Source organism: Cololabis saira, chromosome 1, assembly GCF_033807715.1.
Source record: "Cololabis saira isolate AMF1-May2022 chromosome 1, fColSai1.1, whole genome shotgun sequence".
NCBI lineage: Eukaryota > Metazoa > Chordata > Actinopteri > Beloniformes > Belonidae > Cololabis > Cololabis saira.
The window spans coordinates 35,384,249-35,402,413 of NC_084587.1; the positions used below are offsets into that span (position 1 = coordinate 35,384,249).

General features: G+C 39.9%; 1 protein-coding gene across 2 annotated transcripts in view; it reads left to right on the top strand.

Moving 5' to 3' along the window:
• rbm20 (RNA binding motif protein 20) overlaps positions 1 to 18,165 on the top strand; it is a 65,618-nt gene that overhangs the window by 34,922 nt on the left and 12,531 nt on the right. For both annotated transcript variants that reach the window (XM_061721433.1, XM_061721425.1), the window contains exons 2-5: positions 7,063 to 8,038; positions 9,600 to 9,664; positions 10,104 to 10,213; positions 11,000 to 11,100. In XM_061721433.1, the coding sequence (XP_061577417.1) occupies positions 7,063 to 8,038; positions 9,600 to 9,664; positions 10,104 to 10,213; positions 11,000 to 11,100 (1,252 nt within the window). The remainder of the gene's footprint in view (positions 1 to 7,062; positions 8,039 to 9,599; positions 9,665 to 10,103; positions 10,214 to 10,999; positions 11,101 to 18,165) is intronic.

An 18,165-nucleotide genomic window follows, 5' to 3' on the forward strand; every position in this document is an offset into this window, starting at 1 on the left:
AATTGCTCCCACAGTTGATTTCTTCACACCAAGCTGCTTACCTACTGCAGATCCAGTCTTCCCAGCCTGGTGCAGGGCTACAATGTTGTTTCTCACGTCCTTTGACAGCTCTTTGGTCTTGGCCATAGTGGAGTTTGGAGTGTGACTGTTTGAGGTTGTGGACAGGTGTCTTTTATACTGATAACCAGTTAAAACAGGTGCCATTAATACAAGTAACAAGTGGAGGACAGAGGAGCCTCTTAAAGAAGAAGTTACAGGTCTGTGAAAGCCAGAATTTTGCTTGTTTGTAGGTGACAAAATACTTGTTTTACCGATGAATTTACCAATTGTTTCAGTAAAAATCCTACCAAGTGATTTCCTGGATTCTTTCCCCCCATTCTGTCTCTCATAATTGAAGTTACCTATGATGAAAATTACAGGCCTCTCTCATCTTTTTAAGTGGGAGAACTTGCACAATTCGTGGCTCACTAAATAAACTTTTTTGCCCCACTGTATATATACACACACACGCACGCACGCACGCACGCACGCACGCACGCACGCACGCACGCACGCACGCACGCACGCACGCAAGCAAGCACGCACGCACGCACGCACGCACGCACGCACGCACGCACGCACGCACGCACGCACGCACGCACGCACGCACGCACGCACGCACGCACGCACGCACGCACGCACGCACGCACGCACGCACGCACACACACACACACACACACACACACACACACACACACACACACACACACACACACACACACACACACACACACATTAGAGGCATTAAACAAATCCTGCACATTTTTGTAAATATGACCCTCTGCCCAGTCTTTAGTTTGGAGAAAAACAAGAAGGAATGTGACTGTAATGGACTGGAAAACATTGTACACTTACTTTGAGCATTGTAGTTTTGAAGCCTCTTTTTTTCCCATAGACTGTAAAATATGAAAGAAATAAATATATCATTTTTCCCCAAATGACCCGCCGCCATGGTGCTCTAGAAGCTGATGATATTTCACGAAAAATACTTGGGCCAGGAGCAACCATAGAATGTATATAACAATGGATGAAGCATTGGTTTCTGAGGACCGGTTTTGAAACCCATCTTTCTCGTACAGTGTGCAGCCATGTCCCTCAGCAGAACATCGAGGAAAAATCTACAGATCTGTCCTCAGACCTTTACAGCGGGATACACCGTTTAATATATTGCATCAGCTGTGAAATTAAAAATAACCGTCCCATTTACCCGACGCTGGGTTCGTACAAACGAATAGTTGCTTAGCGAAGGGGGGTAGCTGGATGATTACAGATAAGGAAATGATAATGGCCAGCGATTGGCTGAGCCGACTGCCAATTAATCATGTTAGAAATAAATGTAATGCTTGATATAAACTCCTGGCGTGGTACAAACCAATCCCATCAGTTTTAAAACCAAGCTGTAAATGAATATTTCTGCTTTAAAGTGAGACATTTTCACATGGAGTTCAATGGAGATTGACTCACTTTTGCAGCCACCCTCTATCGGTCAGTCGAGGAACTGCAGCGAACCTTAGTCCTGCATCAATGCGGGACTGAGATGGTTGGCACTTGGTTGCAACAGGTGCAGAGCTTTGATTACATCAAAGGGGGAAAATATATCCCACACTCTGAAAAATTTCTGCATAGTAACTCTGGGTTCTCTGCAAAATTCTGCATAGTAACTGTTAATGTGCAAAAGTTATTCATGTTCCTCCACCCTAAAGAAATATTTGGTGTTGGCTGTATGACGTGGTGGAGCCGCTTCTGATGTCTTCCATTCGAAACAGGCAGAGAAACAGTTCAGTAAAGCCATCCCACATATTAGGTCTGGGTGAGGTTCTAGAGCTCCAGCCACACCTGCCTCGAGTCATTGAAACAGGGCTTTCAATTTTACTTTTGTAGTCCAGTTTGGCCTGTTTGCTGCCCCTTCTCAGGTTTGGCCTGGATGCACACCACCTGACCGGAGGGCAAAGTTCCTGTTTTTATTATCCAGGGTTTTTGGATTGCATACACCCAGATTCATTTGTCAGTGGTGACCATGTCTACGCAGTGCTTGATGTACTCTATCATGTCATGAGACTCAAATACACTCCAATCTGTGTTCTAAAAACAGTCACAGGAGAACTTTCATCAAGAATTTGACAGGAGTGTGGAAGGCTATTCAAGAAACCAACTCAAAGCCAATTGTACTAAAAAATGTAATATGTACCAAGGATATTCTTTGTCCCCACTGCTGTTGTGAGGGTGTGCTGGTGTGAGAGAAAGAAGAGGTGGCTGGCACGGAGAAGTCCTACCAGCCATGTAATTCTATCATTATCGTTCCCAGTGTCCAGCACAAATTAGCTGCATGTGAGACACTGTCAGGTAAAAATGGTGATGGCTAACCAGCAGGACATTGTCGAGGTTAACAAACTCAAGAAGGAACCAGTAGTGATATATGTTGCAATCCCAAGTGATAATACGAAGAAGGAACACAAAAGCAGGAAGGAAATGGTTGAAAGAAAAGATGGAAAAGATGTGGAAGGTGAAGGTAACAGTTGTTCCACTTGTAGTTAGAGGACTCTCTCGCTGTGAGCTCCAAGCTGAGAAAGTGACTCCAGCAGATCTATACTTTAGTGGAAGAACAGATACTTGTTTGAAAAAAGACTCTGGTAAAAGTATAAGTACTGATTCACCTTCTCTTCTTAAGTGAAAGTTAGAAAGTACAGTGTGTTAAAAGTACTTCAGTAGAAAAGTAAAAAGTAAATGTATGTTTTTGCCATCAATGACACACATCTTTCGATTAAAAAAAACAAACATTTTATTCACCTGCACAGTTGCAGAACAGGGAGCAAAATCACGAGACAGATTCCGTTTGCTGCAAGATAACCATAATCAAGACTGAACTGACCAGAGGTCCATAGTTTGCTAAGTTTGTAAAACGACTTCCATAAATTGATAAATAAGCCAATATGAACAACTGAAAATATAGTTTACCATTATGTTTTCAGATTAGACAGAAAATTCTTGTACACCAGAAGTGTGTGGGTTTTAGGTTTGTACAAGACACACATCAATCTTCTTAGAGCCAACAACATCAAACAGTTATTTTCAATATGGCCACGGATGGGTAACGTCTTGTTTTTCCAAATCTGCTGTATCGTCGGACTTCAATACTTGCTTCATGCTTCCCCTGTCTTTCATCCCATATCTTCATCTGTGGAGGCTTGAAAAAGTAACTAGCCTGATTTTTGTGTTTAAATGTATGTATGTATATATATATGTATGTATATAATATATATTGTGTGGCAGAATAACCAAAAGCTGTGGTAAATATCAACAAAACCACGGGCGGGGCTTCAGGGGGGGCTGGGGGGGCACAACTCCCCCTGCCCGGAGCCCAATGGGGCACCACTTGGTTCATATTAGGTATAAAGCATTGTATAATATGTTGTGCTGAGATTTTCAAACTCACAGTTAACATTAAAACAAAAATTGCAAGTGAATCTCCAAATGTATTTTCGGTAAAATCGTTCGTCATCAACTGCCGTCTATCAACGTCATCATCGATCACTTGTCAACAGAGCGCAGTAATCATTCAGCCTAAACATGAGCGGGAGTTAAACATAAAAGTGGAGCTTTAAAACGCAAGAAAAAGAAAAAAGGGAGCAAGAAAAAGCGAAATTGCCCAAGCTAGAGACATATTTTGTTCGCCCTAATCCTCCCCCTGTGGGACATGAACCTGACGTTGTTAGTAGCAATTCATCGAATGAATGAATCGAGTCATGAGACGAGAGGCTCCAGGCTCCAGGCTTCAAAGGGCCCGGTCATATGCCCCGCCCCCCGGCCCGGCTCTTATGTTCCGCTACTGCAACAAACTAAATAAGTTGCATATCTCTCTGAGTAAAGAGTAAAACTACCTGCTTCATTGTGTTTTAGCAAATGAGTTGTATAGTCCAAAAATGACCCAGAATGGGTTATTTCAAAGCTAGCATTTTTAAGGGTTTTCTGGAACCGGGACAAAGACCAACTGAAGAGTGCGGAAGAAAAGGACAGTGAGGGAGAGGATAGCATCTGCAGAACAACGTTCGAAAGCCAACTTCAACAAAATAGTAACCAAGATACTGTATGTTGACTGGACTGTATCAGATATCATTATAGCTTTGTTTTTTTCCCTTTTTGTCGTGCCATCAAGTTAAAAATAATCCAATTCAATTCCATTTTATTTATATAGTGTCTATTACAAGTTCAAGCCCCGGAATGACAACCAAGATGAACCAGCTTGGGTCCCTGAGCAAGGCCCTTAACCCTAGTTGCTCCCCGGGCGAAATGGTGTGTTTGTTCTCTCACATAAGTCGCTTTGGATAGAAGCATCTGCTAAGTGACAGTAGTAGTAGTAGTAGTAGTAGTAGTAGTAGTAGCAGTAGCAGTAGTAGTAGTAGTAGTAGGTAAAAATCTCCTCTAGTGGGAGAAAAAAACTTAAGCCAAACAGTGGCAAGGAAAAACCAGGCAGAGCAGGAAAAAGGAAAACAGACAGAGATAAAGAAGAACAGAGAAAGGAGAGACCCAGACAACTTGGCTAACTGGTGCACTACAGGGATGACTACATAAACAGATGTAGACAGCAGACACTGAGGTGGTCAGAGGGGGGAATTTCAGGTCAGGATGTCAGCAGGCATCTGCCAGACATCCATAAGAGACAGGTGGAAGCAAGCAGTGGGATAATCGGATGATGAGACTGCAGGGCAGCATGCAGCTACCTGAAGCTCTGGCTTGCAAACATGCACAGAAGAGAAAATGATGGGGCAGACCAGCACAACAAACTACAAGACAATGGAGGTCAATGATGGTTATGAGATACTTATGATAGTTAACTGAGGAAGGAAAGAGAAGGAGGGGTGATGGGCACCGCTCAGCGGATCATGTTGGTGTCCCCCTGGAGCGTAGGCGTATAGCAGCATGTCTACATGTCTACAGCAGCTGGAGCCTATTCAGCGAATTACTTGGACATCCTGCTAACAATAAATTACAATAATCTAGCCTAGAAGATACAAACGCGTGAATTAATTTTTCCGCATCACTCTGCGAGAGGATGTTTCTTATCTTTGCGATATGAGATGGAAAAATGCTGTTTTACAAACCTGATTAATATACAGTCTAAACAACAAATCCTGATTGAAAATAACACCATGGTTGCGCACAGTAACACTGGAAGCCATCGCAACAGCATCTAATCCCTTCCAAAGATGCTTTGGACCAAAAATGATAACCTCTGTTTTATCAAAATTTAGAAGCAAAAAATTTGCGGACATCCAGTCCTTGATGTCCCTACGACATGCCTGAAGTTTAGCTAGAGGTTCTCTTTCATCTGGCTTCATACACAAATAGAGCTGCGTGTCATCAGTATAGCGATACAAATTTATGCCGTGGTTCTGGATTGTACTGTACTTCCCAGGGGCTGCATGTATAAACTGAACAAGATTGGCCCTAGCACTGATCCTTGCGGAACACCATAGCAGACCCTCGACTCTTCTGAAGAAACCTTGTGTACATGAACAAACTGGAATTTGCCAGATAGATATGATTTAAACCAACCTAGAGCTAGACCACAGATTGTTGCTCTGGGAAATAAAACAGTATCTGAACTTGTAACTGTGCCATTGGCATGTCTTTACTTATGCACCCTGGATCTAAAATAAAACCCTGGAGCTGACAACGCACAGCAGTGTGCTACTCTGATAAACCTTCCGGACCTTTTTGACCCACATATTGTTCTAAATACATTTAGTTGAAAACAGAAATACTACAGCCATGCCAATAATTGAACCCAAAGTTTATGAATCCACTGGAGATTGTTCTGGAAACAAGAAACTTGGGGATTAGAATCCATGGGTATTTTTTTTAGCTCAATATTATCTAAATGATAACCTCTAAATTCACTTTCTTACTATTTTTATTTTTGTCTTTGAAGATATTTTGGCACGATAATGCAGCAGGTTGTAATTCATAAAATATGATGCAATCCATGACAGACACTTGTTATATGAGAACAAATTTATATTGCAGTTAATTGCATCAATGACATGTATTTTTCATATATCTGTTTTACAATTTGTTTAAGATATATATTAGAAAACCGTCTCTGTAACCTCCCACTAACTCTTCTTGGTATAGGCAGTATTAAGCATTTGTGTTTAAAACATATAACATTCCTCTAAGTTTCCAATCACCACACTTCCATATACTGCCTAGAATCTTGTTGCTGCTACAATGTCGAAACATTATCTTCTGAGTTTGTAGATTAATATGCACTTGTGTGTGTGTCATATCTTGGGCATCACATGCATTTCATGCATGCAAGGTTCATACATGATTCCCGAAGACTTCATTGACTGGATTTATGCGTATGGCCGCTGATGAAATGTGTGTAAATTGTTATTTACACAGACCTTTGACAGTCCAACATGATATTTAAGGTGTCACAATCTCATTGATGTATTTATAGTAAGGTTCAGACAAAAGTTATTGGTGTTAAGTTACCAGAACCTTTTCAAGCGACTGTATCTAATATTACCACAGATGCATGCTTCTCATCATAAACACATATATTAGCAATAAACGTTTTGGCTCCTGTATGATAGCATCTGGAATTAATGTATTTGTCTTTTGAGAGTTACTACATGTGGTATAAGCTGTGGAATAGTTTGCCACTAAATGTTAGATCTGCCCAGACCCTAGTGGTTTTTAAGTCTTCTTTGAAAACGTATTTATTTTCTTTGGCTTTTAGTGTGTGACAAATTAGTTCCCCACATCTGTGTGAAGTGATTGTGCACTTTATGTGTCTGTTCTTTGTCGGCTATTCTCTATTATCTATTTTTTATTAATATTTTATTGATCATTTTAGTATGTTAGTGATTTTGTTGTTTCTACACTGTGTACTGTGTTTTTCTTTTGGTATTGTTTTATTTTCTTGTATGCTGTACAGCACTTTGGTCGACCTCGGCCGTTTTTAAATGTGCTTTATAAATAAAATTGACATTGACATTGGTATTTCATTTTCTGCAGCATCACTGCACCACCTTTGGACAGTAGTGAGAAGAAGGGCCTCCACCTGGGTGTTCACCTGCCAGCTCCTCAGCAGCAGAACCAGCAGCTTCTCCTGACTCCAGCAAGCCTCCAGCTCGCCCAGCTCCAGGCACAGCTTACTCTGCATCGCCTTAAACTAGCTCAGGGAGGCAACACGGCTAATGCTGCCAGCGTTCTCAATCAGTTTCTCTCCAATGTCAACATGTCTCAACCCTTATTCAATCAGCTACGGACTTCATCTGTGGTTGGGAATCCACAAGGGGCTTTCCCCCCTGGTGTCATAGGTTTTCCCTCTTCAGCCATGGGGACCTTGGTGGGTGGTGGATTTAACCAAAACCCAGGGAATCTGAGACCAAATCATCCCTGCGGAGGCACCGCAACGGGTCAACAGGGTAGAGAGTATGGCCAAAAAACTGGGTCAACTTACCCTTCTGACAGTGACAGACGTCTTCAGTACAACGTAGTTGGAGGGACGTCTACAGAGTCAGTAAGTGGTGGTGACGGACAATACACAGCGATTAACACTCAGGCTAAAACCATTGCTGGTTTTCAGAGAGATTTTTATGGGCAAGATATGCAGGGGCAACCACCTGGGTTTAGCCCCAACGAGAAGAAAAATAATATGTATAACTCATCTGGAAAGGTGGATATGATTTCCAATCATCCCATGGTATGGACAGCAGCTGGGCAGCCCATTCAGCCCAGAACAGAACTTTACAACCCAGAGGAGCCCACTTCTGAGCCTAAGTTAAATTGCAGTGGTGGGGTTTCCACTTTTGGTTCAAGTGGTCCGAAGGGGTTTGGAAGTTACCAGCCCCTGCATGGAAGTGAGGAAAGCTTGACCTCAGCTATCAAGAAACTCCAGCCCTATCAAGTGAATGATTATTGTGCAGTCACACCCACTCAACTGCCACACCAGTGTAGCATCTGTGACAAAAAGGTCTATAACCTCAAGGTGAGTGAATAAATCAACCAAAATATGAGCACATGTGTTTCGTTGAATTGTATTTACATAGCAAGCACACCAGTTCCATGTTGTTCTTTTTACAGCCATCAAACTTAATTTAGCAAATGCTAAGTCCAGTACAGTATTATTCTCTTTTAAAACACAAATGTGAAAAAGGTTCCCCATTTAAAGAAGCCATTGAACATCAATATATTTGATTCAGTCCCCCATCTTGATTATGCACAAGGTAATGGACAACATTGGAGAGGAAAGACTTTTAAAGCGAAAGAAACTCCACCAGAACCAGACTTTGGGAGTACAGCCATGGCCTCAACCAGGTTAGGGGTGAGAGGACAGGACATAAACCCAACCAGACACAAATATAACAGGCTAGAGAAATGTGCTATGAGAAAGATGACAGAGAAAAACACAAAGTTAATGGCAGATATACGATGAACAAAGTGAGCAGAGTCCCCGCGGCAGTCTAAGTTTATATGCACCTGTAGCTAAACGTTTTTTGCAGTGAAATACATTTTGTTGGCTCATTTATCTTTCTTTTTTTTTTCTCTCTCCACCTCCTTGACAAGGAATGACCACAGCTTCTACTAGCACTGCTGCTGTCATTAAGCAGACACTTTTATCTGAAGCGACTTAAATCTGAGACACACACACACACCATGGAGCAATTAGGGTTCAAGGTGGTTCATCTTGGTTGCCATGCCGACCTCTGTAGCCACTAGACTACCATCCCCAGCTTCTCAATGGAATTTGGAGTGCGGCAGTTTCCTGACCATACATCCAAGTTTTCAGTCCCATGATCTTTGAATCATTATTTAATCACTTTTGACTGGTGGCATGCTGCTCCATCATGCTGTAATATGTGCAGAGCATTCAAAGATTCCCATTGATTGTTTGGAGAACTTAAGGAACATTCCAGAGTTTAAACAGCCTTTTGTCACATGGGTTCTGTAGTCTCTCCCTGTTTTCCTGAATTCAGAAGTAGAAAATAAAGGTCGCCTATGCATTTATTTAATCTGGCTCTGTGGAGCGATAGCTTGGTATCATCTGCATAACAATGAATATCCAGTTGAGTCTTCAAATAATATTGCCCAAGAAAAGCACGTATAGCTTCATACCAACCTCCGTATTTGCCACACTCTTGTCAACACGAACTGGTTAAAGTGAGAATCCTTTAATCTAAACAGTACAACATGGTTTCAGCCATAGAATGCTTTGATCATTAGTATCTAAGGCAGAAATTATTCATTTAATTTAAAAAAATAGACAGGGTAGTTTGTGGTCAAATAAAGCAGCAGATCAAATGGTGCTATAATTTTTACATTAGTTTTTGAGGATAATAAAAAGTAATTTGTGGTTGAAATGTCTCATAAACTCTGGCTTAATGTTTTAATTGGAAGCCACTATCTGACAAACTTCTCCAGTTACCTCCAGCCATGAGGTTATACAAAAGCTATTTAAGTTTCCAGTGGAGGGCAGGCAGTGAGCGTCCAGGGCGTGGAAGCTGTTTCAGATTATGTTTGGACACTGTGTGTCTGTCTTTGTGTTTTAGGACTGGGACCAGCACGTGAAGGGAAAATTGCACCTGCAGAATCGAACTTTGTACTCAAGTGATGGGTGAGTTATCTGCAACTCCACTTCCATTGGGCAGAGTTTAAACTATGCTGTGGTTAGGAACCCGACTAAACCCCCATTTTACTTCTGAGTGACAACATACAACATGCGTTCACTTTGCAACTAGTTTGATAATTGTGGATAATTCTGATTCTGACTTTTTTGAGCAATAATAGTTGAAATGCTTGCTGTTATCACCATGTTATTCTGTTTTGACCAAGTAACACCAACAAAATGTTCATCAGGTTCAATCAAACCGGATCAACATTCTGTGGTGTTAAGAATTTTGTATTTATTTATTTATTAAGCATTTATTTTTCCACTTTTCCTTCCTTCATGAATGGCTATCTTAATCTTTCTATGAATATGAGCTCTGTCACAAGATACGAGCGAGCAAGGCAGGGGAGCAGAAGCTAAAATCAGCCTTCTGTGATTGTTGCAGCTCAGCGGTGGCATCAGCTGGAGCCGTACACTATGCTGTCAGTAGGCCTTCTGATGGAGGTCTGAACCCTGGAGCTACGAACCCTATCGTCTGCTCTGCTGCAAATCAAGGTAGGACAGCTCACCCGTCACCACCACCAACCAAGTACCCTTGGTTTTGTTTTCATTGTTGCCCCGCTGATGTGAGAGTAATGTTAATCCGTCTGCTAGAGAATGTGAAACAAGCTATTTTGAGAGTTTTTTTTTTTTTTTTTATAGTTTGTACACTGTATATTTTGATCCATGTTAGAAAACAGACACTACGTCCTAGCCCAGAGCCCAATCTGTGACAGTTGGTGGACTTGTAATTTTTGATGCACATTATTCCTGCAACAATAACGCAAACCTTATGAATTAGAACGCTTTTCTTTTTTTTAACTGAGTACCTGCTGGCCATCATACCAGTATTAAAAGAAATGTGCACATTTGCAGTGAACTGAATATCCCTTTTAGCTAAACAGTGATTCAGACAGGGTAAAAGAGCAGCTGTGCTGAACTATTTCTCTTTACCTTTATTCAGTTTTGTGATGAGACTCAGCTGATTCTCAAATCTTAGTTACACTCAGGATTCATATGATCATTTTTCTCTAGTTGCTTGTATGTTTCAGATGTAAATTTTTTTATTTAGAAAGTTCTATGAACACCAAGATGTAGAACTTCCCAAGAAACAAGTACTGCAAATAAATCCGTTAGCAGCATTTTAGAGGAAATGTGGATTTAATTCAAAAATTGAAAAGGACAGAAAGGTACAAGTTTGATACTGAGCATGACTTTTACTGGCATGTTTTACGAAAAACTTTTTGCGTTCACTTATTTCTCACCAGATATTTATATCCGTGTTCATTAATCTTTTCACAGATGTATCTTCCGGCGCTAATACATCATACATACCAGCTGCAGCCATGAAAATATATCCCCAGCCAGAAACAGGATTCGCCTCTCAACAATCCGAGTTAAAGGTCAGATGAACATTTCGTGAGGATTTTCCTTAATTATTACAAGTGGTTTCTCTGGATTGACCTATTACTGTCTTGTTTTCTTCTTTTTTGTTTTGAATTTTTAGCTAAATTTCTTTCATGTATAGTTTAAGATTTTTTTTAGCCCAGCAGCATAACCACCGTATAGACATTTTGTAACACATGGACCCAGATAGTTCCAGTTGCTGGGACATAAAAGCAGTAATTACATGTTTCCTGGACCTAATAACTAAAAAACGAAATAATAACTAAACTGTTATTAAGAATAAAAAAAAATGAAAAAACTAAACATATTGAAATTTTTCAAATATTCCTATTTTCATAAAGTACTTACTGACTGTCCATTTGCATTTTAAACCTATTAGGCTATTATCATTTTATTATTATTTTGACTAATTCATACATGTATTTTTAGTATGGGGACGTTAACATTTGTGCTTCTAGACTGAAAATTACTTTAACATTTAACTAAGTACAGAATGTTTGGTTAATTTAAGGCTTTTTATTCTGTCTTCTTTTCTTTTTTTTCTTGGGGGGGGGGGGCTAAAGGAGAAATTAAAAATGTGATCCATTATCTGAACATGGAAGATTTCCAGGAACTGGAAATTTCCCCTCTGGGGGACTATTAAAGGATTTCTTATCTTATCTGATTATGGTCAATGAGACAAATGTGAATGTAGATGTCCTGTTAAAAGTATGTTCGTAAAAGCGGGTCTGACTGTGCTCCTTGCTCTTGTCCCACAGTTAGCGTGCCGGGCTAAAACTGTTCGTTTCGACAGGGGTGAAAAATAGCAGTTGTTGATAGGCATCCATCATCAAAGCAGATGTCTGAAAAAGCACTTTGCAGACGATGAGAGCGGTGAAAGCTGCCTGAAATTACCCCTAGTAAGCCTGTAGATAGACCACACTAGGGACTAGCGTGCAGCTTTTGACTGTTTGGACTTAAAGTGCATAATAATGGGGGTATATACATTTATACAAATCTGTACCATTGGTGACAGAGAGGAAGCAAAAAGTCCTCTGTAACGGACTGGCCCTGTTATGAAAAACTCACACTTATTCCACCAATATCGTCAAATACAAAGCTTGAGATAAAACTAATTAGCATAGAGAGGGAATATACTTAGACAATAGTTATTATAATGAATTGAATGTGATACACTCAGTCAGAGGCACAAATGCACAGGCCTGAAAATAGTGAACATAATAATGCAGCAGGCCCCTGAAAACTGACCAGCTATTGTATATGGTAATAAACAGATGTGCTTTAACTTCATGCTATCAACAAGCTAATAGGAAACGTGCTTTTTTGGTATAAACTTGTCAAGTGCTTCATTAAGATCTTTTCTCCTTTACTTGAAGGATGCATGAAGGATGAACATTATGCAATGATTTTCCTGATTTCCGCGAATAACCCTGCTGCACAAGTGATTTAAAATAATCTCACTTGTGGGACTTTTGTCATACTGAGTCAGACAGCAAACCCATTTACAATGCACGCAATCTTTGCAGCAACATGGCTTTGAAATTGATTTTTCAGCCAGATGATCATTGGCAAATCTTTAAAAGTTGCACAAGTGGGTTTAAATTTGGGGATCTGAAATATTAATAACTAGCACACTTATACTTATAATAGGGTGTATTATAAAAATAATTAGATAAACCCTGTGAAACATCACTCATAGGTGGTCTGCAGAGTGATTTTAAAGCCTATTTTTCAGAGCTATGGGTATCACCATCTTGGCAGAAGCTGAATCTGCCCAGCTTTAGTTAATCCAAGAGTGCGCAAATAAATAATGGATTGTGGGATATATTATTGCATGAATAAACCCAACAACTAATTGCCCACCTAACCTCAGTCACCACAAACCAGCTATTCTAGCATATTTTAGCATATGCTATGCTATAATCCTAATTTATGCATTCATTCTGATCAAATCTGTCCATCAATCCTCATTTCAGACATCTGTCCTGCTGTTAGTCTTAGGTAGCAGCCTTCGGCAGGGGTGTTGGTGACAACTATCTGCTGCTAACCTCGGCTTCCAGGCCAGTGCAGAGCCAGACGCAGAGTACAATTAACAGCACAGCACAGCATATCTTCTTTAAAATGAGAATTATTATGCTCTGTTAGAGCTTTGCTTTGTCTGAAACAGCCCCCTGGTCCCTATACAGACCACTGGTCCACACACAATGTTGGGGTTAGCATGTAGGGAACTACGCAGCGTTTTCATCAGCTGAATGAAATTTTGGACACTACTATGGGAATTTTGTCAGCGCTGTTTATTGCATCATTTCTGTCACACGAATAAAACATAACAGATCTCCGCTGTCTTATTCCTTTATGGTCCATCTCAATATTTTCTCAAATAAAACAAAAGCGCCCTGATGTCTTCTGTATTATATGTTTCTGTTTTCACTGCACCACCAATTGTCACATACCACCAAAAACAAAAGAAATGCCACTAAAAACACATCAGATATTATTTACTCTTGACAGGGCATTTTGTCAAATTTTGTTAAGGCTCTAGTGGCCTTTATATTTTATATTATATTATGCAATGCATATAGTAGTCTCACAGGCTGGGACTTGAACCTGCGCCGCTTGCACAAGGGCAATAGCCTCTGTATATGCTGCACCTGCTCAAGCCACTGAGGTATCCTGGGTCAACAAGTGTTAACCTTTCATTTCTACTCTGATGTTCATTCAAATGATTTTCACATGAAGAATTATGAGAAAGAAATGACTAAGATGTGCTGCTCTTTCTCTCACATTTATTCCTCAACCAACATTGTTTGTTTTTACTCAGCTACCTAGTGCAGACTAGCACCGCATAAATGTAGTTGATTTAAGCTGTTGAATTCTCATACATGCAAAATGACCATATTCAAATAGCAAAGCACACTAAAAATACCAGTAATCGTTTTTCAAACCAAGCTTGGCTCATTGAAAATTAAAAAAGAAAAAAAACACTCCTAATCTAATCTATACATGCAGTGCTGTACCTTTCAAATAATATGGATAAATAGGGCTGGCATTTACATGTATGGAGTAGTTGAAACTGGATGAATAAAAAAAAAGTGTTTGGAAAAAAATTTCTGGTGAAAGATTAATTTAAAAAAAAACAAACATAAGGGTTTTGGTAAGCTACAGAACATAGCAAAGCTCTGACAACAAATGACTGAATGAGGATGACACATGGATCCATATCTGGATGTCATGTTTGAATTTCATCCTGTAAAGCCAGAGACTTCATTTGCGTAGCCACTATTTGAATCAGCCTTTTGCTCTTTTTGTCATTGCCAGGAGAATCTGTCCAGCAGTGGCTTGAACTCCATGCAGTCATGTGTCATTTTCTCCAATCACTGGTAATAGACAAGGGAGTATGATATCCACATAGAAATATTTATGAGCTTCTCCACATGAGCTAATGTTAGTTGCTATAAACACGCACCTGTCTAAACAGGACATGTGGGCTTTACTGCTTTGATCACCCTGTTTGAACCAGAGAGCTCTTAAGTGGACACACTAAACTACAGGCAATAAAATAAACTTTTGAAGTAAAAATAAAGTGATTAAATCAGAATCAGAATCAGGTTTATTGGCCAAGTCAGGTCAAGAAAGTGTAAAGCAACTTTTGGTGAAATATACAGAAGATATCAAGCTAAAAGAAAATAATTTTGGAAGGTTTTAAAAGATGTATGTCATTAAAATTGAAGAGATCACTTGTACAGCAACTGTCCTGCGCGCATAGATGAACGTACGTAGCACTGTGGCACAGCAGCGTCTGCCGCTTCAGCTTGCAGTAACACAGTAGCCTCTTGTGACAGAACTTGAGCAGCGATAAACAGAGGATTACAGCTAACTGCTGCTGGGAGCTCAGACCTAAGGACCCCTGGGTCGCACCCCTAGACAACAGTATAAGGTTTCAGACTAGTGAGAGATCAGTAAAGCGATCCGGGGTGTCAGCGTGCGAGCAGTCTGCATAGGAACGTGGGGAAAAACTGTGAAACCAAACTCACCATCTACGCGGATCATCAAACATCAAGCTTACTTGGTGGAAATAAACTGGCATGTCCCGAGGAGAGATTGCTGCGAGTGCCAGCCAGCATACCATCACTAAAAACAGGAAAACATGGTGTGAAATGGCTGTCATCCTTTGCACGTTCTGGCACAGGTTTTCAAGGTCATAGCCGAGAGTGTGAAGTTTTGACAAACAGCTGACCACACTGTGGCTGATTAAAATGCATCTTTACTGACCAACGTCTTTTGTGTAGGAGCCATACCAAATTGATTTTTGATTAATTATTAGGAAGCTTTGTTGGTGTCTGAAATGGCCTTTTGTAAACCAGCAATGATGACGCATAACTTTTCCCCAGTGGTTAGCTGCTGCAGAAACAGCTACTGTCCAAAGCCTGAGCCAACTTGGTCTGGGATCAAACTGTCTGAGCTTTCAAACAGACACAATGTTACAGTTCAAGTGTTTGTGAGCACACAAACAACCAAGAATCTCCTTCTCTCTAATATTCCAAGGACATAAACAGCCTATTCCTGGATCTGTTTGTTGAACCCAACCTGTGCTGACCTTTACCTACTCTGGTGGAGGTAGCGCGAGAGGTGGTGATGCTAAGAGAAATGTCCCCATTGCGTCGGAAGTTGTTAATTTAATTTTTGTTGTGACACAATATTTGAGTAATTACAGATTCTACACTTCATCTTTAGGTTGAAGCTGTGTGGACAATCATGTAACCTTTTGTACAGTTGGCAATATGTGAAGTATGCAAAAGAGTTATGTCATCAGCAAAAAGCAGCCTTTTAGAGAAAAGCAGAATCAAACTGTTGACCAACTGACCTTCTTTGTGTCAATTTCGGGTCGTGTTTTTGTGAGAAATAGGAGCATGATATTTATGGACTATTTGTCAGCAATGGATGACTTCTGTATTAAATTACACCCTATTAACATTTTAATATGGAGTGAAGCAAAATCAGTGTTATGTATTTTAGCTTAACTAATTGCCTTTAAAACCTGAGACCCTAGCTGCTGGTCTGTTAGGACACCAGACTGTCCTGCAGATGGGACTGTCCGTCAACTTTGTCGGGCAAGGAAGAGGAGGAGGGGCACTGGGAAAACTGCAACGAAGCTGCAGTTCAAATATAATCCACTAGTGCTGTCTGCAGTTAGCTTGATGAAAATACTATTTCCATTTCAAAGTTGCTGCATTTATATAGTATAAGAGGCATTCTTTGCAAAAGTTAAACGACCACAAAAAGAGGTATGTAGCTCACAAGAAAAGTACAGAGCATCAAAGCAAACATGGGGAACTGCTGTTTTTTACACTCAATATCTCTGTTTTGTGCTGCACATTTGCAGATGTCAAACAAAGTCTGTTTTTTATTAAAGTTTACTGACATTATTCCCTCATTTATGACATTGAATGCTAGCAATAATTGGTATGAAATAATGCATAAATTGTTAACATTATCTTGAATCGTATAAATTCTTGGCTTGTTAGAGCAAGATTTGGGGGAAAAAAAATATTGAAATGAAGTGCTTGATCTCAAACTCTATCTAGAGTTAGACTTGAGTGACAATACATCACACTTTGACATGTGAAAACCTGAAAATGATTTGCATGTAATCAATCTCATAACTCTTCTGGGCCTGATTATATTCATGCTTCTCCATCTGTGCCTAAATGCTGACAAATGTTTTGTTTTGTCAAATGCTTTGTACTCCAAAAATGTAATCAGTCATAATATAATTTGCAGCTCCATAACTGGGAAAATATCTGGGACTCCCTCTTCCAAAACACTGAGTGACAGAGAAGTGCATTTGCTTGGGAATAAAATGGTCTCATGAAGTCTGTGTTTGCTGAAGTTTGCAGTGAAATTTTCACTTCAAACATTACAGGGATCGTGCAGTGCTCTGGTTTAAAATCACAGATGTCCACAACAATTATTCAGATGACTGTTGGTTTCCAGGACATACTTGTATTCTCCTGGAAAGAGGAGCACAAGTGAGCTGCTCAGCATGTTTGCTCAAAATATACCGCTTTTAATCAAGAGAGACTTGAGAACCCGTTGGTCAGAAAAGAAAATATAAAAAAACCAAATCAGAAGGTGAAAGACAGAATTGTCTGCGGTGCACCGAAATTGCATTTCTGAAAATGTTTGACAGTTTTATGAAATGCAATGAAACTCTAAACGCAATGAATTGGTTTGTATGAGCTAAACATTTGATGCCAACGACACACTCATAAAATTTGGAAAAGATGCATGTTTATCCATCTTTGTTGACATGTTTTAATTATTTGGGAGCTGGGGATAGTCAATGTTGCAATTTTACAAGACAAATCTGTCCTAATTTCTGCTGAATTCCAGATGCCAGATATGTATTCATTCATTTTTTTATTTTTTTGACTTCAAGAATCTATGCTGCGGCAAGTTCTGCAGAATGAGCTCTGGCATTGTACTCATATTTTAGAAAACTTCCCAGTCCTTCTGGAAATAGATATCATTATCTACTGTTCAATTACCCAGCATTCTTCCTCATCAATAGCTAGACGGACAAAGACAGGTCACTAGTACCTGAAAGCATAGAGGGTGTCGGGTCAGATGTTGTGGAAGTCTGAAACCACCTGACAAGTCCCAGAATCCAAACAAGAAAACTTGCATTATCACTGCTGCATGACCGCTATTAAGCTATTAATAGATGACATCCAGTGTGATGATGTTGGATACAGTCAGAGAGACGTGATTCATACAGTATTCCAGACTCCATCTATTTCTGTCCCGTTGAGCAAAGCCAAGTCTGTACCTATTTACATAGACCCGTACGTACTAGCACCAAAAGAGTAAAGTTATTCGTTACAAACCTTTAATTGAAAGAATGAACATTAATTATGTTTTTATGATACATTTCTCTTTGGTTTACCCCGTAATTTGTTTTTCTCACCTTCCTTTTGTGTCACCAATGTATAAAATATGGACATAAAAAATATTTCTGAAAAATGTCTCTTTCAATATGAGAGCATTTTTTAACATTTTTC